Source organism: Penicillium cataractarum (genome assembly GCF_028827025.1).
Source record: "Penicillium cataractarum strain IBT 29864 chromosome Unknown utg000002l, whole genome shotgun sequence".
Lineage (NCBI taxonomy): Eukaryota > Fungi > Ascomycota > Eurotiomycetes > Eurotiales > Aspergillaceae > Penicillium > Penicillium cataractarum.
The window spans coordinates 3,079,541-3,103,145 of NW_026622738.1; the positions used below are offsets into that span (position 1 = coordinate 3,079,541).

Consider the following 23,605-nt stretch of genomic DNA (forward strand, 5'->3'; position numbering starts at 1 on the left):
CGATACTGGAACTACACAACACTAGAAGGGAGCATGTTCAAAATTCCCGATTTCAACTCCACAGACATTTTCGCCGGCGGTCCTGACCCTTCCCCAATCATCGAGAAATATGGTGGTTGGCACATGAACCCAAGCAACGTCATGTTCACGAACGGCCAGTTCGATCCCTGGAGGAGCTTCACGGTACGGAGCGAGGATACTCAACTTGGAGCTCCTCGGCGACAACTAGTTCAAGATATTCCTGCTTGCAATGTTGCGCCTGGGAAGGATACGGTTTTTGGAGTGACTTATCCAGGACAGGTTCATGAGCAGGATATCAAGGGAGATGTAAGTGATGAATCGTCGCCTTTAAGAGTTGGGTTGGATTTGTATAGCGCTGCTTTGGATAAGTGGCTGCCTTTTTTTGAGGTCAAGTAGCCCTGGTTGTCTGAAAATTGCGGACGGATGTACATATAGTATAAATGTTCGATCATGTCAGAGGGCTTATTGAAAAGTGATTGACACATATCCGACCATGGTATTCCCAGTCCCTAATATTGTTCAAAAGACGATAAACCAATTATGGCTGCCGGCTCATGAAGCCTGGTAATTCTCGTATAAAGGTCGACCAATTAATCGAAGCGGGTGTCATATCACATGGCGTCTTCAAATGATGACAGGACAACCAATGAAAGCTCGGAGATACGTCTGGGCTGTGGGCCATATACGAGTACCTATGTAGCCAGCTCTACAGTACTCTAAATGGCTCGATTGAGGGTTGGCTTCTAGCCCGAATCTTACATTCAATTCTCCCGTAGAATGGGGGCCACGGCTCCTGCCGGCTTATAAATAGCGGGGAGATGGCGGGGCTGACAATTTGAATCAACTCCCAGTTTTCCATCTCCTATTCTCTAGATCTGGTAAAATTCGATCCCTTTGACGACCAACTATGTCGTCCTTGTCGAGTCCAGTTCCGGTGATACTTTGTGGCAGACGCGCCGAGATTGGGAGGCCAGTCTCGGAGCTATTGGTCCCTGAATTCGAAGGTAAATCTGACCCAGAAAATCATCTCCAGCTGTTTGAATAGGGTTAAGAATAACATTTGTATCAGTCATCCATTTCATCACGACCAATGAAGCCGCTCTGACCGATATTCCTCGCCTCCTGAAAGGCGAGAAGCCTCAATCTCCAGATGACAGCGGCGTGGGCACCCAGAATTACAGCCAGGTTCCACGCGCCGTCGTCTTCGGTCGGGGATATGATATCAGTGAAGTAGAACAGTTTAAAAACGCAAGCGAGGGAAGCAATGCGGAACCCGTGGCTTGGATTACGGGTGATCCGAATAAGAAGCCGGATCCTAGTGCTCCCCCTCCAGGGCCGGGGTATGCTCAATTTGCGGCGATGCAGGTAAAAGAAAAGCTCTCTGCTTGGAAGGAGGAAGGTGCTACAAATAATGGAATTATCTTATGGTAGTCAGTTGTTAATTCGGAATTGCATTGGGTCTATCTTCTGTAGCCCATCACCTATACCCACATTGGGACAGAGCTGTCCCATTCAAGTTGAACAAATTCAAGTCCTCCAATCGACTGTGATCTCAAAATACGTACCCCCAAGCTCGCAGTGGCTCCTGACGGAGGCTACCAACACAGTTCTTGACAGGCTCCATGTGATAGGCGCGACGCCAGATCTTTGCAGCTCCAAGATCGGTATCTGGACACCATGGGGTTATGTTGATACCGTATTGGTCTTCCAGATAGTTATTTTCTGTCACCGTTCCAAGGAGGGTGGGATCATCAGGCATTGAAAATTTCAAGTGATCATACAGTAACATTGCCGACATAACCCCACCCCCTACGGTCTGGGGCTCCCAGTGGGTTGCCCCTTCGACCGCGTTTAGAATATGCTTAAGGCCCCGCGGGATATTATCCTTGACGAACCCGGGAAGGTCGGTTCTGATGGCCATTCGGCGCGATAAGGGAGCTCCGGGTCCGTTTCTCTGGCGGTATTCTGTGCTAGTTTTAGTAACTAAATTTCGGTAAGTAGTAAATGTGGAGATGGTAGGAGCCGAATCGTAAGGCTCTTGTCAGGAAGCCTCGGAGGGATGCGAGCTGCTCATGCTCTTGGGGCGCGAAATAGTCTAGATATTGCCCCAGAAGCGCTGTCCCTGCCTCGACTGAAGGGCCTGAGCTGGGCAGAAGACTCGAGAAAATAATTCAAATCGTTACAGATCGCGCTCAATGCGGATATACTCGCTGTCAGAGACAGGAACCGGGTCCAAAGGCGATTCACGGAGTTCTCCGTCAATCCGGTAGAATCTCAAAGTGTATGAGGCAAATACACTGGACCAGTGCTCAACGATGCGGTAGAATTTGGAGAGTGCGAGACGGTGGGAGAGTCGAGGTTGGAACGACGCATGAAAAGTTTGGACATCTCGGACAAGATAAAACTCCATGACTTGCTTGCGTGCTTGCCAATGCTGATACAAAGGGAGCTGCGAGGCCATGAATGCGACATGGGCGTCAAACCACAGAGTTCGAGGGATCGATTGTTCTAAAATCTGGCATAATACCCACTTTTCCCTGTCGTGAAAGGCCTCCAAAAATCGGCGAGATGTCAGAATCATGCATTGTAGGGATTCAAAGTCGGGTAGGTCGGCCAGGATCTGCTGTATGATCTCTAACGGTAAGAGATCCATGGTGAGGTTCAAGATTATTGACTGTTGATGTGTGAAACTGGTTTGAAAGGAATGAGGAAGCGAGGGTTCTTAGGCAAGAAGGGAGGTGTGGAGAGGTGTTGCAGAAGAAGAGGAGTGAACAAAGGGCGATCGCGGAGATGGAAGGAGGAACAATTCATGAGCAAATCAATAAATATCAATTAATATTGCCATCGGCAGCCTCAGAAATCAGTCATATATAATTTGAGAATTCCTGAGTTTTCATATGCTGAATGCTCGTTTTCTAATCACCTCTGATATCTAATTGGGGGAGCTTGGAAGTCTTCTTAGATTATCAGCAATGAACTGAGATGCCCAATACTCGATAGTCTCGCAAACCTCTTTGATTTCCAGACAGTGGGCGATCTGGGGGCGGAGCCATGCATAGAATAACTCCTTAATCCCACGGACGTGCCTGACCATCTCCAAGGTGGGCTGTGCGCCCCCCTTGTACTCTGCGCCATGCGAGTAATGGCACAAGGCCCATTCTATGAGGCTCCATACCTTCCGGGCCTTGTCTGGGTCGCTCTGCTTTCGGGTCGCTTTCAATTTCTTTTAGGTCTTCAAAACCCGGGTTGACTAATACCGCTGTTGCCCTGCTGGTGTTGCGGTTGCTTTATCCTCGGTGATCCTTCCCTCCACCCATGCTAAGGCAGTGAGGGGTTTCTCATCTAGCTGCCCTAAGTTGTGCAAGACCTTTTTCGCATAGTCAAGCATTTTCCTCGTTGGCTACGTGCCGTGAGATTCCAGGACATATTATGATGGTACAGCCATTTTGCGACTCGAAGTAGCTCACACTTCTTCTGCGCCACAGTAGCTCGATTGAGATACCACTCCATGGATTCATCCCTGCGTTCAATTTTCATCGCTCAAGCGAGAGGCCACCTGTACTACCTCTGCGTCAAACCCTAACGCACGAGGAATAACGTTTTCGAGCACACTCAGAAGTATGTTCTCGTGTCGGCTCTTGAATTCCCACTAGGTCTGTCGAGGGGTCAGCATCACATACTGAAGTAATTTTCAGTCTGGGAGACTAGACAAGTTTTCTTGGATAAGCTCGACTGGTAGATTCTCCATCGTGGCTTCTTAAGATGGGAAGCGATGGTATTCAAAAGGAATGAAAGGTGCAGTGATGTGTTTTGTAAGTCACAGGGAGGTAAGGACGAGGGATAACTCTAAAGCAATATAACCACTAAAGGGAGACGTCCACTTGACAGCCCCAAAAATCAGTCATATATAGCCCGAGGATGTCTGAGTTTCTATAAATGGAGTCCTTGATTTAAAATCACCTCTGATATTTAGCTGGGTAAGATTGTGGTTCTTTTTTTTTGGAGTATATTCTGGCCCAGGAGAGGCAGGAATGTTGTAGAAAATATGGGGATCATGAAGTACTAAAGAAAACTGTATTGCAATTTATAACTCGGTCTATAGGTAACTTCCTATGTTCCGTTTGTAGGCTGTCAACCCACATTCTTTCTCCTGGAAGTTGCCAGATTATCACCATGTCCTGCATTTTCGTCAAGCTTCTAGACCCTTTATGTCCTGCATAGGCTTTCCACGTCCTAGCAGTATATCTTGTAGTTATGGCTCGCCTATGTGCATGGGCTCGGGAACTTATTCTGTTTAGTTTCTGTGGTATAAACCTCGCGCTCTATGCCAAAAGGTTCTTCGATGTGGAAGTAATAACGCAAAATCTGAGTCCACATGTGGTCCACACGGTCCTCGCGGCAATGAGGTGTGATTCTGTCCATGTAAAGCTGGATCAACTGATTGCCATCGTATTTTCCCTAGTACCAGATCATTAGTATCATATCCTTTCAATGAAAGTCGATCATGGACGATATCCAAACCGAGTTCGCCATGGTTGCAATGTTTGAGTAGGTTCTCTATTCGACGTAGATTGGAGGTCACGAAATGAGAAGTAATGGGTGGAGTGGCATTGAATGACTCGGTATCTCGATCGAGATACCATTTCATGAACTGCCACCTGCGCTCCCACTGTCCGTCTGGCAAGAGTCGAGAGGCCAAGTTGACCGCCTCGGCGTCAAACCACAGCTCCCGAGGAATGAGGTTCTCCAGTACACTAACCAGGATGCTCTGTTTCCGGCCCTGGAAAGCCCCCCAGATTCGCCGAGAGGTCAGAATTAGAGACTGAAGTGAGCTGAAGTCAGCGATATTCACCAGGATCTTGGATCACCTCCACTGGCAATTTATCCATCATGGAGTCTTAAGCTGTCGAGATTGTATGCGATAAAAATCAATGGTGTAGCGATGTGTTGTGCGAGAAAGAGAGGAAGGCGGGTGAGATTAGAAGCACCAAACCAGTGATCTTGCCATAAGGGTTCGCGGGACCACAGTAGGGAGAGCAAACACATTCAACTCCTTAGCGGCCTCAGGAATTTATCATATATAGCATGACTATCACTGAGTTTTTATATCCATAGAACTTAATTTCAAATCACCTTTGATACCTAACTGGGGAGACTTTGGGGTAGCATCACATTCGAGTATAATTCGAAAGTTATTTATAGTCGAGGACATGAGGTCGAATTTATATAAAATTTGGGGAAATGTAGTACTAAAGCAGGAGTTACTGCAATTTATAAGCTGCCTTTCCGTAGGTAAACTCCCTATGTTCCGTTTATAAGGCATAAAAGGCCATTCTCATTCTGGGAAGATGCCAGACTATCACCGTTCCTCTAGGCCTATCATGCTAAAAGTGGTGATATCCCAGCACACAGTCATCGACCTTATACCGAATTCAAGTTCCATGATCAAGCTGCCTGGCGGTTGAGATCTTGCCTAAGCTTTCCCCATCCAAGTAAGAGATCATCATGTTAAATCTAGCATAATGTCCCAACCTTTCAACCACAAAGACGATGGAAGATCCATTTATTTCATTGTACCAAAAGTCCAATCCATCATTCCAGTCACTCCAAAATTATGGCGTCCATCCCGGTGATGTGCTTCATGCTCCATGACACTAATCCATGCCTTACCATCACTCCGCGAGTGCGAGTACATTGCAAAGACCTTCGCCACGCTGCTAAGGAAGCAAAGCTCCGGAAGAGTTGCTCCAACCACCCAAGCAGACACGAGTTCAGTCGACATTTGGGCAAAGACATATTCCAACGGATGGACATCAAGCGCTGTAAGTGGTCCACTTTGCTGAGTCTCGTGATGGAGCCGATGAATGCGTCGATAAAAGTACTTCCAGTGGAGGACACGGTGTATGCTGTAATACATAACATCCGCGAAAACGTATCCGACAAAGACTTTAATGAAGAATGCTTGGATAGAAGAGTTTCGCTCGAGAACATTGGACATGGGTAGCTTCTTGAACAACAGCAACAAAGAATGAGCGGCTGCGCCCCATATGACGTTCATCATAACTCGAGTGAATGTCCCCATTGATAGTGTTCGAAGGTATGCAAATTGAAAGAATGCCATGGATCCAATGGTAATGAAGAGAGAAGAGTGTAATGCAAACACTTCACTCCAGTTCTGGCTGGACAAGCACAAAGAAAAATGATGAAAGATTCGGGAAACAATAGACTGAATCATGATGGAATTGGAAAAAGATTGATGATTGAAATAGCAGAATTGCTTGAATATTCTTAAGCTTTGACTGATGGTCTTCTGATTTATTATTTAGTCCAGGGAAAACTCCAACTTCGAGATTGGAAAACCGCCAATTTATATCCCATCCAAGGGGAAGAATATAGTATCATCATTCCTATCCATAAGGCTATAGTCGCCATAATTCTAGTACCATAGTTACAAATTCCCATATTTGGTTCAAAGCAGCCTGGTGCTGCACAACATGACTCGATAAACACCCGTGCACCGACTCTCGATTGATTCCTTGGTACCTATGGCAGACACGGGACGCCTTTTGTTGGTTATCTCAAGACGCCTCAATTTTGAAGTTTTACTAGCCTCGATATCAAAGAAACTAGATGTCTACACCGATTGCGCAGTTGACGTTGGCCCTTCACATCAAATCAAAGATCCCGCAGTCGGCTATCACGGCTCAATGTCGGAGCTCAGATTGATCGACAGTTGGTTTCTTTCATGCTCTGGGATCTACGGTATTATTGCTAATCTTGAACCAAAAAAAGTACAGAAATAAGGCCAGTTCGCTTCGTATACTCAAAAGTCAGATCTCAACATGCTAGTCATGGATCAGGCGCACAGAGCAAGATGAGTATCACCATCAGGCAACTATGACATGGGTACTCATTGGATATTACTAAAATCTTTGATTGGTCATTTCGTCTATTCCAAGGTACATTAACTTAGTTAAGTTAATATTCCAACATATGTGTGACTAAGCTCATGTTCTTCGTCGGGAATTCTCAAACACTCATCTTCGAGCGCAGCGATAATATAACCTACAGAGTACCCTAAAGCTTGTATCCAGCTCCTACTGCAATGGTAAGCCCTATCAGGCCCTATTTGGAAAAAAATGGTCCGGGAAAAGGTGATTCCTGAAGCACTCCTCCCTGTCTTTTGGATTGGTCATGTGGAAGGAGACCAGTTTCGTAATAATGAGAAGGCTTACCTACTTGAACCACTTTCTAAATGAACCGAGTTCACCTCAATGGAGAGAGCACTATTGCTTAGCAGTTCTATGCGGCTGAATATATTATGAGGCTGAAAGAGACTTTCCTCCGTACTGCGACACTTTCAGGCACTCCACGATGCCTGAAACATTTGGGGGCCTATTCTTCCATTTGCTTAGCCCATTGCCGAGTCTCGGAGAGACAAAAAGGATTTTCTAGAAAGGAAGGTCTGATTCTAAGTTTACGGTGGATGATTAAAGTGCTATTGACTAAATCTTCCTCACAGAATGTGGATTTTTCACTTGCTGCTGCGCTCGCGGCCAATTGCTGTTGGAAACAGTCATAATCTCGCATGCTTGGTGGCTGCATGTCTGGCCCAATGTTATTGTAGAAAACCAGAAGGCAAAATTGTATAAATAAGTACAAGATCACACTAAACTTAATGCATCGCTTACTGGTACAACGTAATGTTCCCAGTCATTTAAATCGGAAGGTGGCCGACTAGACCCAGAAGCCTTGAAGTCCCGAGTTTGCCAGACCTGTTCGATAACCGATCGTGTCCGAGAAACACTAGAAACGCTGACTTTGGAAATCTTATCGAGGAGACTCAACACGAGTACCCTCCCGTCTGTGACGGTGCTTGTCTCTGGATCTGACCAGAGCTCATGATCTAACGGGTCCAACTCCACGGCCGCAACGAAAAGCGGCCAAATGACATGAGAAACCGAGTCCCGCTCAATAAGAGTAACAATTCCTTGGAGAATTTCTCGCACATGGCTCTTAATCATCGGGTCGGCTGGCTTGCCATCATATAGAGCACAATGAAGATAGACGTGGCAGGTGAGCTTTTTCAGGTCTGCGATGCTCTGGAGCGTTTGATCCGCAGCATTGGTGTGTACTTGTTGAACTAAATCCTGGAGCTTGGTGTTCAACGAAGAGGCCTTGATGTTGAAAGTCATCTTGTCCGAATCTGACACCATGAGCCGTCGGGATCGACTGAGATCCATAATTGCAAATAATATCGAGACCAGGGCTGGACTGCAACCCATCCACCCGTCAATGAACTTGTCATTCTCATCCCAGTAGCTAGCACCAAACAAGTCTGCCTTAGCACAGGCTGTGCGTCCCATGACATCTTGGAAAGCAAAGAATAGCTCCACAAACGCAGATACAGGGTCTTCTTGGCGACGAACGGAGGGATCCGGAGAGATTTTATGTTGCTTTTTTCGAAGTCGAATAATATCTTTCGCTCCCTGAAGATGCAGGATCCACTGCCAATCACAATGATCCACAATTTCAAAAAGACATAACAGCATCACAATCACTAGGATTTCAGGGTCTTGTGCGACCAAAGATTGTGGGTCTGTAGTGATCTGTCGCCTCAGCTCCGTCAAGACTTTGGACTTAAGTTGTAAGCCCAGTCTACTGTACTTTGAGTCATATTGAGACCAATGGCAGGCCGCGACCGCCTGAATCGCTCTCAGGACGGTAGGTGTTGCCGACAGGCAATATGGAAGAATGACAGAGGCAAAGGGTGACTTGGAGACTGCGCTGGGCGCCGTGCGTGGACAGATCTGGTTGATGTAATAATCGAATAATATCGGATTTCCCAATTCGTTCAGGGAGGGAAACAATGGAAGGCATGGCTGTATGTCCCGGTTTTCAAACCCTGCTGCCTGTAAGAATCGGTCCGAGAAAGGCAGCATAAATGATAAGGGCGAACTCGGGGCATCCGGCCTCTGCGCGTAAGCCCGAGTGTCTCTTTCCCGAGCTGGCAGGAGATGTGGCTGGATATCATTTTGATCCTCGTTATAGAGCCGCTGAACCAAGGAGAAATCATTGCTGAGAAAGTTCCAGGGGTGAATTTCAGGCGTCTCAAGCCAAGTAGTACCAGCTGGCAGGGCTCTAGGCCCTCCATTAGATCGTAACCGGGCCTGACCCGTTGATTGGGATGGAGTTTTACTCCAGACGCCTGATCTCCCAAACGCGATTCCGCGATTGTAAAAATCAGCCTCCCACTTGAGTTTAATTCCGTCTTTGAGGCACTGCAGGTCCTTTTCCCAACATCGCGTGCAGATAGGCTTTCGCTCGTCGCATTTCACCTTGCTTCGGCGACAGTTTGCACAGCCTTGTCGGGATCGGGTTCTAGTCTGCCGGTCATTTTTTGCGGTTTTTGATTCCATGGTAGATAGGTATCTTCATCGGCACGGGTTTCAGATATTACTGAGACGCTGTACCTGACAGTCGGGGTGGCGAAGATAGAAGGCACTTAGAAGCTATTTTTGGGTGTAACGATACAGAATCAACGTAGTAGGAAGGTGACACTGAATCCTCTTTTAGAGAATGATATGGAGTGATCAGGTATTAGTAAGAAGAATGAGGTCGTGTCGATGGCGTTCTTTATCAGATTGCCTCCCATTTGGTGGAAGTCAATCCAGCGGACAGGCCATTCTCCAGCGAAGAAAGTACACCTATGCCGATAAATCAATCCAGCGGTACGTTCAGATATCTGTCAAGATAGTTTGAATCGCAGTCATTGAAGCAAGATGAATTTTTTCGACATCGACGAGATCAATGATGTGCACTCACTCATGGCTTATGTCAGTGAAAGTTGGAGGGCAGGTCGAAGCGAGAATAAACTTTCAAGTGGGGCTCCTTCAACCAACCATAGTGTTTTAATCACGTGCTTCTCTTCGGGGCGAGTATCTGCAGATCGGTCCGTCAGCCCTACTCAGTGTCACTCCATAATGTAGGAGAGGATCTGTTGAAATTCACCATTCCATAGGAACAAATGCTTTCTGGGAAAGTACAGTTACTCCACAATTAAGATTGGACTCAAGCTGAAAGGATTCCAGCAATCATCAAAGTTGCTCTAGCATCATTCACAAAGGTTCTGAATTCAGTCATAGTAGTACCCAAAGTACGACTTGCAGTGGAATATTCCACTTAATGAAGGGCGGAGTCTCCCATCTGACTTTGCTTAAACCTTTCTAGTTTTCCTGGTTCTGTTTTAAGCATATACAACTACTCCCACTGATTATATATTTTGTCGGCTTCCTATACCTGCAGATTCACTCAAATATATTTTCCTCCTCCTGACAAGGAACTCACATTGATCATGTCAGTTCAATAACCCCGCAGGCACTCGTCATAATCGGTCTCCCACCAGTGGGACTTTCGGTGCAAAATATCTAGTGCCGTGTCCGACAGCCCTGGAGGAGCGGCAAGATGAACGCCCACTCTATCTCCTTCACTGGCGAAATTCGATCCCGCACAGTTCATTCTCATCCGGGTCCACTATATGGTTATAGGTATGTTCTTTTAAGTCAAGTACTACGCCAGTGAAGGCTTAAATATTGACTGGATATCCGGTGGTAGTACCATGATATTTACCTCCGAAAACCCGAAGGTCTTCCCTACAAAGCGTACAAAGCGACGAGTGTCGGTGTCCAAGGGTCCCAAGAGTTTCTAGGATACTTTCAGAAGCTCCTGTCTCCGCATCACTCATTCATCGATATACTGTTTATTTCTGACTTTACGGACAACACCTGGGACTCTGCTAAAGGGGAATGACTTCGCTGCGCGCACTGCAATTCGGCGGAGACGCCCCTACCACTGGGAGCTTCACGTCGGCCGGTATGCGGATGATGCGTTTCCACAGCATTACTGGAAGCAACGTCGTGCTCGCTTTACCACTTCCCTGTCTAGAACTTCCGCCGCAACCCCGGATAATCTCAACAAGAATTTGACAAAACGGTTAACCTGGGAGTTAATGACGACCAGTGGCCGCTTTTGATACGAATGCCTACCAAGACCATGTGGGATCGCTGACTTGGCTCGTCATGGGCGCACCATTGGAGATCGTATAGCCAGCCAACGAGGTATACCGTGGCTCCCTTGCTAGAACGAGGATTGGACCTAGTGGCCCAATATCTCGACCAATTAGCGCCATGGAACATGAACAATTCGCGACCCTTCGAAATTTTCATGACAAGAATAGCATACTCAGGTCCGTATCCATGTGCGGATTATCACCAAACCATGCTGACACCGAATAGCAATGGAACATAACAACCTTTCTGTCCTTTTGCTGCTTCATGGAGAATTCTCACCTATCGTGACCTGCCTCGAGAGTGAAAGACGAATCTTCTGTTAACAATACCTTGGACGGTTTACGCCCCACGAGCATGAACAACTAGCATCCAGCCTAATTTCATGACACAGGCATTACTATCAGGTACGTACCATCCATCCACCCACGATCACCAAATACCAAATAATGCTAAATAGCCAGAGTAGAATACCAACAACGGAACGGATCCGGGGCTATTATTCCGCCCTGAATGACTATCAGGACGAACCTTGTCAGTTTTGCTTAGGACCATATTCACGAAGGCATGCAGCACGTTCTGGGCATTATTAGGGGGGCCAACTGCGAGCCCCAGACTGCGCTGAGCAAAGTGAATCAAGCGACAATGCTAGTCTGGAACAGTCTCTAGACTATGATCCACCCTCGGACTGGGTGAGTCTGCTTTAGTGATCTTCCCAAAATATCGACTGCAGGGAGAGAGATCATGTTGGTAACTTTGTTGTATGATTACCTTCAACTCTCAATACTAGATGATCGATCCTACCCTTCTTGGCACATTGCCAGAAGACGAGGACTGCGTCCTACCCGAGACCGCTTTCGAGGGACTTGACTTCGAATATGGCCGCCCATTCCCGGCCTCTCCGTCGCCACCTATCTTTCCCACTGGCGCTCCACTACATACCGTTGATTGGGCACACACTATTGATTGGGCAAAGGCCTACAAGCGAAAGGACGCCCTCACCAACGTTCCCGGAAAGCGTGCTACCGACGACGCGATCAAGCGGAAGCAGAGCAGACGTATCAAGAACGAGGACACCCGCAGAAAGAACGCGGTCACAAATATCACTAGACCAGCGTGGACGACGATTTGGAAGAACAGGCGGTATCAATACAACTTGTCAGCCAACTTGGTGCTTAGCCCATTTCAAGGCTGAGAAGTCGAGTTCAAACCCGGTGTCTATTCTTCGACTGTGTGATGGGTGATGAGAGAAGGGTGTGAGTGGCCCGAATATACGACCTGCTCAAGCAGTTTCCCCAAGCCGTGAATCCTGATTCATACTAGCATTCTTAGCCGGAGGCTGAGTTTAACGGATCCGAGCCTGCTTCATTTGTGGTCATTCTGACAGCAAGTAGAGGATGTATCGGCTGGACGAGGGGACAAGGAGCTGGCTGATATCTAGGAGGATGTCAATAAAGTATGCACACCAGTATATATTTAGAGAACAGATAGTCATTAATCCAACAAATCAAAGGATATCTCCATACCCAGAAAAAGCTGCAATAAAACCAGAGTTACTTCGGCACTTGACCAAGTAATCAGGTAGCCATTCAGACAACTCTCCAAACACAACAGCCGGGTATAGCCCCCGACTGCCGTCCCAAGCTGCACATAGCTCAGTGGAGGAATCAAAACTCACCACGCTATACCCCGCATCCGCGAGCCACGCGACAGCTTCCCCAGACAGCCAAGCCGCCAAGCCGAGTCTGAGAAGGTCTGGGAGCGCTCGGGGTATTTACCAGCGAAGTGAACTCGGTAGACCATCCGCCTACAACAATAATAATCGCTCACTATACGGGTACTACGGGGGGCAACATGGGAAATTTATCGGGAAATTGGGCCGACTTACATTGCCGAGTACGGAGGAATCAAGAAGCAGCTCCCATGTGCGGGAGTAATAGGGCCAGTCCCATGACGTTAGAGTGCTTTGTTGAAAGGCCCCCGTCGGGTTCGGGGAAATTAGGAGGGCGAGAAAAGATCGTGGTTTTGGTTTCCGCACTTCGGCCCAGGCCGTTTCAAAATTGGTGCGTGCTGGTTTACTTGTACAACTGGTGATAGGTCCAGGCTCGAATAGAAAACAAGGATCATATCACGGGTGAATTAGGAAAGAAGGAGGCTGACGTGATTGGCAAGTGATAGAGTAGGAATATTAACTAATGCGACCGGGGGGTCCGACGGGCCGGGGAAGGGGAGATGAATTTACGGGGGGATTTAGTCTAGGTTGGTGAATGTTGATCCGGATATTGATGATAACGGGGCTAGGTATCCGGGTGGCCAAGGGGAGAGATCATGTGTACAATTGAAGATAATCTGAGTGGAAATGCATATCCAATGATCCATTGGTCTATAGAGTTTGTTGCCCCTTCTGTAATAGTCGTAAATCTCTCTAACTCCAAGTACAATACTTCATCCGGAATGACTTGCTACGATTTTGCGGAGAGACCAGGGGGGCGAACCCCTTCTCCACTCGCCCCTTGCTCCATCGGGCTTGAGGAAACCAACGCTTGCGAGTACATCGTGACCTTGAAAGTCTCCTAAAAAAGACAAGTCTGGTCCAGACTCAGCCCCAGACTAACACACTAACGGAACGAACTATCCAACCCGAGTCACGCGCAACTGCAGAAAAAGTATGGAAGTTCACGATGTTCACGAAAGAGTCATAGTCATGGATCAGCTGAATAGCCAGGAATAGAACCTGCTACGTAAGCAAATGAAACCAAAAATCGCGCAACAAGGGCGAGGGCGATCTGTTTCATTATTTGGCCGAGTTCTAAAATCCAAAAATAATGACAATAGGTATGTCCGAATGTCGCAACCTGATTCCTAGGCGGATATGGAAAGCAAGAATTCCTAGAGGCTCGACTTCCCGAGACCGCAACCGCAACGTAACCGTAACCGGGTCGGGATCCGCCGCTAACCATCGGGAAAGAGGATCTGGGGTTTTTTTTCACTCTTCGAAGAGCAAAGCCACACTTTTGTTCTGCACGGGGGGCCGAAGGTGTGGTCCCCGTGGCAAAGCGACCGGGTCAATTTCCAGAACGTGCAACGAGAATTCCATGTGGGTTTCGAGTTTCAAGGACTCAATAGTCATTCGGGTAGACCGCTTGTTTTCCATTCTCCCGAATGGAATTTGAACATCTGTCTCGCATTTTTTGAGGGATTAAAACCCATTCTCTATCTGGTTTATCTCGTCCCTCTGGATAGACCAGAAAAATAAAACACGCATCTAGGCCGAGACCGATAGGGCACGTAAGATGCATGATCTGTAAAAAGACATCTGTATGGTTAGTATGCTCCGAGCTGGCGGGGGGACCAGGTACCGCGTCGGGATGAGGGCCCTCGAGGCCTCGATCTCATTGCTCTAGGGCACCGGCCCAGCCTTGGACGATTATCGTGTTCGGCCAGCGAAAACCAGGGACGAGTCGACGATGTTAGGACCCAGCGGCAATATCTTCTGCCCACCCGAACATGCTTGTCAAAGTGGACAAGGTGGAAATGTGTGGCTTGTGATTGGCCCGAGCCGCCGCGATCGATGTCGCAGATGCATCATCCTCGGCTGGGATAAACGCCGTTATTGGAGCATGCGGAGGTATTCCTGTTCGATTCCTAGGACGTTCCGAACCTGCGTACGCCGGGTCCCTTTGTCGTCATGTTCGGAACGGATGATAGGTATTACATTCTTTTTTTTTATTTTCGTCCATGCCCGAGATCACTTTCCGATGTGAATAGGGAAGCCGAGAAAGAAGAGGAAGAGGGTCTAACGATTTCGAGGAATCTCATTGGTGAAGTCGAAACGGTCCAGACAAAGAAAAAAAAATCCCGACTGACCACGGGATCGACAGCTGGCTGACATAATCCCCCCGCGATTTTTTTAAAGGTGGCTCTGCGTTAGCCTGATTGGTAAGGTTGGTAAGGTTAATCCTGTCTATGTATGGCTTCTTCATCGACTGGTGAAGTCATTGCGCGTCATTCCAGTCGTCCGTGGCTTGGAAGGACAACTTGTAGAGCCATACAGACTCCCCAGATGAAGCACTCTTGCAATCATCATCTCGAAGATTTACCCAAACCTAGGCTGTAAACGGCCATGGTCTATAGTTCTTTAGGACTGTCTAGTTAATGATAAAAAGCATGAATCTGTCTTTTGTTGCCTCTTCTCTTTTTCCTAACCGCCACCCATCTAAAACAAATCACCAGCAGCAACGAGCAGCATACTTCCGTGCATAGTATTTTGCGGCTTTTTTTTCTTGCTCTCGAATTTAAAAATCGCAAAAAAAATAATACATATTATTTTCTAGTTTCGGTACCTAATCCCCTTCGTCCCTCCTTGCCTTACCCGAACAGAACGCCGTTCCGAGTCCAATTCGTGTGCTCACACTGGCCGTACCCTCCGTTTCGGGACAAGTCGGACCCTCCGCTGACTAGTCACTAGCGCACGTAAGGGCCCCATTAGGCAATCAGGCTCTGGCAATCCACGGCTACGCCTCATCTCTCTCCAACCATCGGTACCCGCTCGCTTCAGCTCGGCCTTTTGCTCTTCCCCCGACATCACCCGTGAAACTGTGGAGAAACCACGCTGAGAACGAGAATACTCCTTCATACTTGAGACTATGTTCCCTCCTGGAAAGAATTATATACCCCCCGGTCGCCCGGCATCCCCAGGTCCTTTGGCTGCGGATTTCTTTCAACAGCAAGTCGCGAAACAACGCAACAATAATTATCATTCCACTTCACTCAGAACAATGGTTGCCACATCTGTGAATCGCACGGCGCTGCACCCTGGTGGTGTCCAGTATGTTCCCATCTTATATCTTCTTCTTCTTATCTTTTATATACCTCGTCGTCGCTAACCACATCGACATTATAGGCCCGGCAAGAGCCACACCGAGCTCGAGGAGGAGCTCCACGAGACTGCGCACATTGACTATGACCGAGTCGCAATTGTAAGGAAGATCCTCGCCTGTCCTTGCCCTTGAGACTCGACCTGGTCGTTGGCGCTTGCTTCTCAAGTACTTCTACTAACATATCATGACTTGGTTCCTATAGATCGCCAACCCTTCCGTTCCCGCCCTCTATGAGGACGCTCTCGTCTACGAGACTGGCACTGCCATCACCTCCAGCGGTGCTCTGAGCGCTTACTCTGGTGCTAAGACTGGTCGTTCCCCCTCCGACAAGCGTATTGTCAAGGAGGAGTCCTCCCAAGATCAGGTCTGGTGGGGACCCGTCAACAAGCCCATGACCCCCGATGTAAGTTGCCTTCTTGATTCTCATTACTATGCGTGATTTTTTCGTCGTCATCTCGTTGCATATCTGCCTGGTCGACATCAAGGGTTGCCCTTGCAGACGCCAGCCGTGGACTCCACACAAGGATCCCTTGCATATGCATCTGGAAGGGTCAAGCTTTTCTGGCACTCTGCCTGGTGCAACCTACGATGCAAATGACCTCGAGTTGACTCGAATTCCTCACTATCAACCCTTTCTTCCCTCTGCATTCTCAGTTTTGCCTTTTACCCCTCTTCTTTCCCGCAATGTTCGGCTGAAGATCGCCACTTCCCCGCGGGACCGAGGCTCTTCACGTGCATGACGTCATCAACCCAGTTTTACTAACTCACCCCTGCAGGTCTGGCGTATCAACCGTGAGCGTGCTGTCGACTACCTTAACACCCGTAACCGCATCTATGTCATCGATGGTTACGCCGGCTGGGACGAGCGCTACCGTATCAGCGTTCGCGTTGTCTGCGCTCGCGCCTACCACGCCCTGTTCATGCGCAACATGCTGATCCGCCCTACTCGTGAGGAGCTTGAGCACTTCCACCCCGACTATGTCATCTACAACGCCGGTTCTTTCCCCGCCAACCGCTTCACTGAGGGTATGACCTCTGCCACCTCCGTGGCCATCAACTTTGCCGAGAAGGAGATGATCATCCTCGGTACCGAGTACGCTGGTGAGATGAAGAAGGGTGTCTTCACCGTCCTCTTCTACGAGATGCCCGTCAAGCACAACGTCCTGACCCTCCACTCCTCTGCCAATGAGGGTGAGAACGGCGATGTCACCGTCTTCTTCGGTCTGTCCGGTACCGGCAAGACCACCCTGTCTGCCGACCCCAAGCGTAAGCTGATTGGTGACGACGAGCACTGCTGGACCGACACTGGTGTCTTCAACATCGAGGGTGGTTGCTACGCCAAGTGCATTGGTCTCTCCGCCGAGAAGGAGCCCGATATTTTCAACGCCATCCGCTTCGGTTCCGTCCTCGAGAACGTCGTTTTCGACCCCATCACCCGCGTTGTCGACTACGATGACTCTTCCCTCACCGAGAACACCCGCTGCGCCTACCCCATCGAGTACATCGAGAACGCCAAGATCCCCTGCAAGAGCGAGAACCACCCCACCAACATCATCCTGCTCACTTGCGACGCCCGCGGTGTCCTTCCCCCATCTCCAAGCTCACCCCCGAGCAGACCATGTTCCACTTCATCTCCGGTTATACCTCCAAGATGGCCGGTACCGAGGACGGTGTCACCGAGCCCCAGGCCACCTTCTCCTCTTGCTTCGCCCAGCCCTTCCTGGCCCTGCACCCCATGCGCTACGCCTCCATGCTCGCCGAGAAGATCAAGGAGCACAAGGCCAACGCCTGGCTCCTCAACACCGGTTGGGTCGGTGCCGGTGCCACCACCGGCGGCAAGCGTTGCCCTCTCAAGTACACCCGTGCCATCCTCGACGCCATCCACTCCGGCGAGCTCGCCAAGGCCGAGTACGAGACCTACGCCGTCTTCAACCTGCCCGTCCCCAAGACCTGCCCCGGTGTCCCCGACGAGCTCCTCAACCCCCAGAACAGCTGGACTGCCACCACCTCCTTCTCCGACGAGGTCAACAAGCTCGGTAAGCTCTTCAACGAGAACTTCAAGAAGTACTCCGACGAGGCTACCCCCGAGGTCCTGGCCGCTGCTCCCCAGACCCAGTAAATGTTGGGTATTCCCTGGGTCAGGGATGTTTACACAAAATTGATGGCATATTGTTTCTTGTTTCCTTGTTTCAGACATTTGCATGGCGTGCTGCGTTTGCTTTGGTCGTGATGATGTGGTTTCCATCATTGATCTCCGCCCTTGCGCTTGGGTCGGGACGAGCGTGAGGATTTATTCCCCCACTTGTTTCTCCCGATATTTGGTTTCTTACTGCTTTATGATTTCCTTTTTACTTTTCCTATGTCTCTTTTCCCTTATCTTGATGAAAGTGTATTGTGACGGCTGGCTCCACTGGAGTTTTTCGATGGATTATCCTCAGAATAGCCAATGAAATCAGATATCTTATATAAAGTTGTGCTTTGTAGCTGTGTAACCTAGTAGCATTAGACTGCCTGAGAAGTCGTTACTCATTCTTATGCTCAGGCTGATCGAACTATCTGATCTCCTTTTGCCTCTCCATTTTATAGGGTCTTCTGACGGTAACCACGGCTAGGATATGACATACTCCCACGGCGCCATAGTACATTCTTCTCTCTCCTTTCCTACTTCCTGTTCATTGACCCGATCTACCCGTTAGTCTCTATCATAATTTGATTATCTCGCCGTCTGTACGTTGTATCATTCACTATTACGCCTACAATGCAACAAATACTCACCCCTTATCTTCCATTCTGCAATTTTGGCACTAATTTGTCACCAATATCATGCACTACCATTATTAGGCTAGTCATATTGTGCTCTGGGCTTTGGTAAGGTCAAAATACTGAGCTACTGGAAAGGTAGACAGAATCTCAGTCTATGTGCTACTGTAACAAGAATTTCACCATGAAATTCATATCAACATTCAGTCTGTGCTCTGTTTAGTATTTGGCGATTTTACAACTCCATTCACAGCCCGCTCTAACGGGAGACAATTTGTTGGCCATGTCTACCGAGAACCTCTCTCATGACTCAAAGTTACCAGCGTAAGCCTTGGTCAAAGGAATGTTCACCTTATACACAGCCTTCTTGTCTGCTGATGAGTACTTCCCATTCTTGCCAGCGTGAGCGGCACCAAGCACAGTGATACTGCGAATTGCAACATTACCAGGGTGATAACCAAAATCGCCCGTCATCTTGAAACGACCGGTCTTCCCGTGATAGGTGAAAGCGATGTTACTAGTAGCTTTCTGAACCAAACTATCACCATCGTCGAGGTACAACGATCCAGATGCGTTGCCATCGGCGTCTTTAGCAATCACCAAGGTGAAATCCCTTTGGCGCAGTTCCGCGGTCGTGTATGCTGACTCCGTGCGCATGGGGATGATGTTCCCGCTCTTGAAGTACAGAGGCATAGTATTGTAGTCAATATTTGAGAGTCTCACGGTGGAGCCGGTGCCTTGAACGGGTGCGCCGGTGTAGAAGTCGTAGAAACGGTCCTCTGGGAAGTAGACGTTCACTGAAGTAGAGTTCTCCTCTGAGATGGGAGCGACCATAATAGCATCGCCCCAGAAGAACTGGTACGGCAAAGTGGCGGTATTGATATCCGCCGGGTACATGAAGAACATGGGATTCAGCATTGGCGAGCCTGTTCGAGTTTGGTTCCACAGTGCGGTGTAGGCGTAATCTAGAAGACGATAGCGAATATCGATCGCAGCACGCGAGGCCGATGCAACCTGAGGAGAGTAATAAAGCTCGTGGCCCGGCGTGCCCCAGCCTTGGTGATCACGGAAGAACGGCGAGAATGCGCCCAGCCAGACCCAGCGAGAGCAAAGATTCTCGTTGGTGTAGCCGCCATATCCGCAGATATCACTGCCAACCATGGGGACTTGGAAGAGAGCTGCAAATTCTTGCAGTTGCTCGATCGTCCAGAGGTAGTGGTCCCAATCGGCCATGTTGTCTCCCAGCCAGTGGCCGACCTGAGCGCCGGCGCCGGCAAAGGTAGACCGAGTAATTACTAGGGGACGCGAATCGGGTCGGCGGTAAATGAGGGCGTCGCGACTAGCTGAACTCATCATCGAGCCGTATAGATTATGGGTGTCGTACTCGGTGAGGCCATTGGCGTGGATTAGGTCTGTTTGCATGGTCTTGTTGCTCAGCGCTCCGGCAGCGTTGTTAATTTGGTATGGAGGATTCAGGAGGTCACGACCGGGTAAGCCTTTCATAGATCCAGGAGTGCTGCTGCTGCGGCGCTCATTCTTGATAGCTTGAACGGAGGAATAGACTGTGGCCTCAAGGGATCTCTTGTGCGGCCCGGAAGTGGTTGTAATGTTACCAAACACGGCCTGGACTCCGGAATGACAGTCACCAGTGGTGAGGGTGCGGTTCTGAGCCTCATATATGAACGTGCCGTCTGCCTCACGGCGGACATACTGATAAGTAATCTTTGTCTTTGGCGGCAACTGAATAGTAACCTGCCAATCCGGGTAGTTCGTCGCATCCAAGGGCGCTGCCATGAGCGGATCACCGTTGCCAAAGCTAGGCACATCTCCGAGGATAAAGATGCTCTCGCCATAGTACGCCTCGGCATAGCAATCAAAGGATGCTTCTGCAACACATGTGGGCTGGAAGTCTTTGGAAAAGCCAGGAATAGGCCGAGGGGGACTAAGGCGCAAAGGACGAACCGAGGGCGGGTCACCTGCAGTACCAGCAAACGCGGCAGGGTCGGTACAAGGGAAGTCACAAAAGTTGGACGGTTCATTCATGTCAATCCAAAGGGCATCAATATCCACACCAGTGTTGGGATCGAAGAAAGTTGCAAATTCTTTGTTCCAGTAGTCTTGAGTACCAGGGGCGAACCAGTCAGGCCAAGTGGTGACTCCGGGCCAGACAACTCCCTGATAGGTTGAACCATTAGGATACTTCATGAAAGCGTCGGCTTTTTCGCCGTTATTGAATGGTGGATAGTCGACATATGCAACTGCTGGGTCTACCATCACCACATAGTGTTGGTTATTTTTGTGCAGGTGCGCGACGAGCTCCCGAGTCTTGTCCAAGGGGAATCGGTATGGATCCAGAGTAAATACTCTTCGGAGGTCCATGTAATCTGCAGAGATTAGCAAAAAAAACCCAACTGCTCGTCAAGGGAACTGGATCTCACCAATATCAGCCCATTGAGTCTCCAGTGGAATGTTTGCGGCGCTGTAGTTGGCGACGACCTCTGCAACCTCGTAGATATCATAGTAACCATAACGACAATTGTGGAAACCAAAGTGCCAATAGGACATCATTGCAGGAAGGCCAACTGTCTGTGCATACTGCATGGCAACTTCTTTAGGGCTAGGCCCGCCCAGGAAATACAGGTCAATCACACCACCAAGGGTGCGATACTCGAGATACTGCCCATCGGAGTCATCAAGGACAACATCCATGCCGTTGCTGTTGGCCAAGAAGACACCATGGGTACCATTCTTCCCACGGTAGTCAAAATATACGGGGTGGTTGCCGTACAGGTTGGTGAATTCGGGCGTCCCGTAAGCATCTCGCGACCAGAGAGTCCTGGAGTAGTTCGAAGTCTTCAGGCGGAAGGGGTCGACGCTTTCTCCCAGACCGTAGAGGTTTGGCGACTCGGGTAATCTCGTGCGCAGGCCGAGGTACTGCGATTCAAAGACAATTGGATGATGACTTGTATCAAAGAGAACTTCCCCTGTCGACTTGCGAGTGATGGCGAACGAGAATGGATTGTGATTCATAGAGAACTTCAGATCCGACTTGCTCGGACTCATGCCTTTATCGGTCCCTGGTCTCGGAAGCACGGATTCAGGAATCTGATAGACCTGCTCGTCGGCATCGTATATCTTGACATGCAGTCGCTCAGCTACTAATTATCAGCTTTTTGTCAAGAAGCAGACTGTAAATCTCACTCACGGGATTGATACTCCACAAGCAACTTTAAGTTGTCCAGGTCGGTACCATAGACATTGCACGGAGCTCCGGCGAGATTCAAATCTGCGCTCACGATAGCTCCACCGTCGGTCTTTACATTGCTAGCTTTGTACCCAGGGCAAGCCTGAGGGTCCCCTTGGCGAGGGAGAAGCGCAGCGGCCTCGCTAGAGGCGCATAACAGCGCCACAGCCGCCAAAGGCTTAAAAGCCGCTTGCCAGATCATGTTGCAAGGCCGATGCAGAAAAACCGTGAAAGACCTGCATCTTCCCCAAGCAAGGGAGCTAACTCTCAAGACCTTTATATTTTCAGGATCGAGGACCCTGCATTGTCACCTTGGGGACTAGCCCGTGCCATACCCCGCATCGTGGAGATCCGATATTAGGCCGGTGACAAAGGGACCGAGTTGCAGAGAGCGCAAGGAAAATAGCGTTAAGATTCTGATCTGGGGGTCCAACGGGTGCCTTTTCTCCGACTGCTGTTGCCACTTTCCACATTTCCCGTCTATTTCCCCGATAAATTTGGAGTACTCTTTACGTCGCTGTAGAGTCTGGATGGAAGCAACGGACTGTGCACGTTGGGGTGGTCCAAATTGCGGCAATAGAATGCAGATCTCTCATTCCAATCAAAACAAATGCTACCCCCTCAAAAACCCAGGGGATTCAGTACTTTCTGTGGAAATTTATCACCAGTGTACTTCATGGTCATCCATTCATAACTGGGGCTGCGCCAACTCTTATATCGTTTCTGCAGACTTCAATGTTTTGCTCCCTACTCCCAGCGTGCGCCTGGCATGAAATAAAGCAAACAAGCTGAGCTGGGGTCCCGCCCCTTACTTCCTTGTGCCCAATTGGGAAGGTTACTTCCGCTAGCGTCTGTGGAGCTAAAGCTTAGCCGATTTCAGCAAGAAAATGTTCGACTATGAAGTCTTGCAACTTGACGCTATAGACCGGTGAACTGTCTCGAAATATTGATATAAAACTATCTACTGCTAGACTAAAAACGACTCGTATGTAGAAAGTGATGTATCTAGATAAAGGCTATGAAATAAGATATGAAATAAGAGCGGTGCTATTCTATGACCCTAAATCTAGCGCGCGGTAAAAGGTTCATACTCGACAGCTACTTTGAGGCCTCTCTTTCTTGTAGTTTAATAACCCTAGATTATCCCTTCTTTCTGTCTTCCTATCAGATATACACCGATCGCTTTGGATATGGTAATGAGGTGAATTAAAGTATGTTCTAGGCATTACAGCGATTCATGTACAAGCCGTCTGCAGGCCCCGGACCCCGTTCCGGGTTGGTCTCGCAGAATAATTGCGTCGCGTAGCGGCTTAATCTTATTCATTAAATGACCCCCCTAAACCCCCCGATCACGCTGGTCGCTTTGCTTTCGCTTAGTAGTAGAAGTAGTTAAAGTAGGAGGGGTAGTAGTAGTAGGTAACTAATGTGCCAACTAATATGCCAACTAATGTGCCAACTAATGTGCCAACTAATGTGCCAACTAATGTGCCAACTAATGTGCCAACTAATGTGTCAACTAATCTACTAACCAATCTACTCACTAGTCTACTCACTATGGAGCTAGTAGAGATAGTAGAGATAGTAGGGCCAGTAGGGGTAGTAGGGAGATCTTAATAATACCTAAAATCTAAGAT

At 48.7% G+C, this 23,605-nt stretch overlaps 8 protein-coding genes across 8 annotated transcripts; 4 read left to right on the forward strand and 4 right to left on the reverse strand.

Annotated features, from left to right (window-relative positions):
- Window positions 1–33: 33 nt before the first annotated feature.
- N7496_003202 (uncharacterized protein) lies at window positions 34–417 on the forward strand (the record flags this gene model as incomplete). Its single annotated transcript, XM_056696133.1, has 1 exon — window positions 34–417. The coding sequence occupies one exon, from the start codon at window positions 34–36 to the stop codon at window positions 415–417; it is 384 nt and encodes a 127-aa protein (XP_056558345.1).
- Window positions 418–928: 511 nt separating this feature from the next.
- N7496_003203 (uncharacterized protein) lies at window positions 929–1,452 on the forward strand (the record flags this gene model as incomplete). The annotated part of the gene is made up of 2 exons (XM_056696134.1): window positions 929–1,025; window positions 1,091–1,452. 2 exons carry the CDS (start codon window positions 929–931, stop codon window positions 1,450–1,452), a joined length of 459 nt encoding a protein of 152 aa, XP_056558346.1.
- A 748-nt stretch (window positions 1,453–2,200) lies between these two features.
- On the reverse strand, window positions 2,201–2,674 carry N7496_003204 (uncharacterized protein; the record flags this gene model as incomplete). Its single annotated transcript, XM_056696135.1, has 1 exon — window positions 2,201–2,674. The coding sequence occupies one exon, from the start codon at window positions 2,672–2,674 to the stop codon at window positions 2,201–2,203; it is 474 nt and encodes a 157-aa protein (XP_056558347.1).
- A 2,910-nt stretch (window positions 2,675–5,584) lies between these two features.
- On the reverse strand, window positions 5,585–6,103 carry N7496_003205 (sterol desaturase family protein; the record flags this gene model as incomplete). Its single annotated transcript, XM_056696136.1, has 1 exon — window positions 5,585–6,103. The coding sequence occupies one exon, from the start codon at window positions 6,101–6,103 to the stop codon at window positions 5,585–5,587; it is 519 nt and encodes a 172-aa protein (XP_056558348.1).
- Window positions 6,104–7,685: 1,582 nt separating this feature from the next.
- Window positions 7,686–9,440, reverse strand: N7496_003206 (Zn(II)2Cys6 transcription factor; the record flags this gene model as incomplete). The annotated part of the gene is made up of 1 exon (XM_056696137.1): window positions 7,686–9,440. The coding sequence occupies one exon, from the start codon at window positions 9,438–9,440 to the stop codon at window positions 7,686–7,688; it is 1,755 nt and encodes a 584-aa protein (XP_056558349.1).
- A 2,437-nt stretch (window positions 9,441–11,877) lies between these two features.
- Window positions 11,878–12,282, forward strand: N7496_003207 (uncharacterized protein; the record flags this gene model as incomplete). Its single annotated transcript, XM_056696138.1, has 1 exon — window positions 11,878–12,282. The coding sequence occupies one exon, from the start codon at window positions 11,878–11,880 to the stop codon at window positions 12,280–12,282; it is 405 nt and encodes a 134-aa protein (XP_056558350.1).
- Window positions 12,283–15,733: 3,451 nt separating this feature from the next.
- acuF (phosphoenolpyruvate carboxykinase PCK1) lies at window positions 15,734–18,086 on the forward strand (the record flags this gene model as incomplete). Its single annotated transcript, XM_056696139.1, has 5 exons — window positions 15,734–15,915; window positions 15,991–16,066; window positions 16,170–16,370; window positions 16,744–17,547; window positions 17,568–18,086. The coding sequence occupies 5 exons, from the start codon at window positions 15,734–15,736 to the stop codon at window positions 18,084–18,086; spliced, it is 1,782 nt and encodes a 593-aa protein (XP_056558351.1).
- A 944-nt stretch (window positions 18,087–19,030) lies between these two features.
- N7496_003209 (uncharacterized protein) lies at window positions 19,031–22,173 on the reverse strand (the record flags this gene model as incomplete). The annotated part of the gene is made up of 3 exons (XM_056696140.1): window positions 19,031–21,111; window positions 21,166–21,882; window positions 21,933–22,173. 3 exons carry the CDS (start codon window positions 22,171–22,173, stop codon window positions 19,031–19,033), a joined length of 3,039 nt encoding a protein of 1,012 aa, XP_056558352.1.
- Window positions 22,174–23,605: the final 1,432 nt, after the last annotated feature.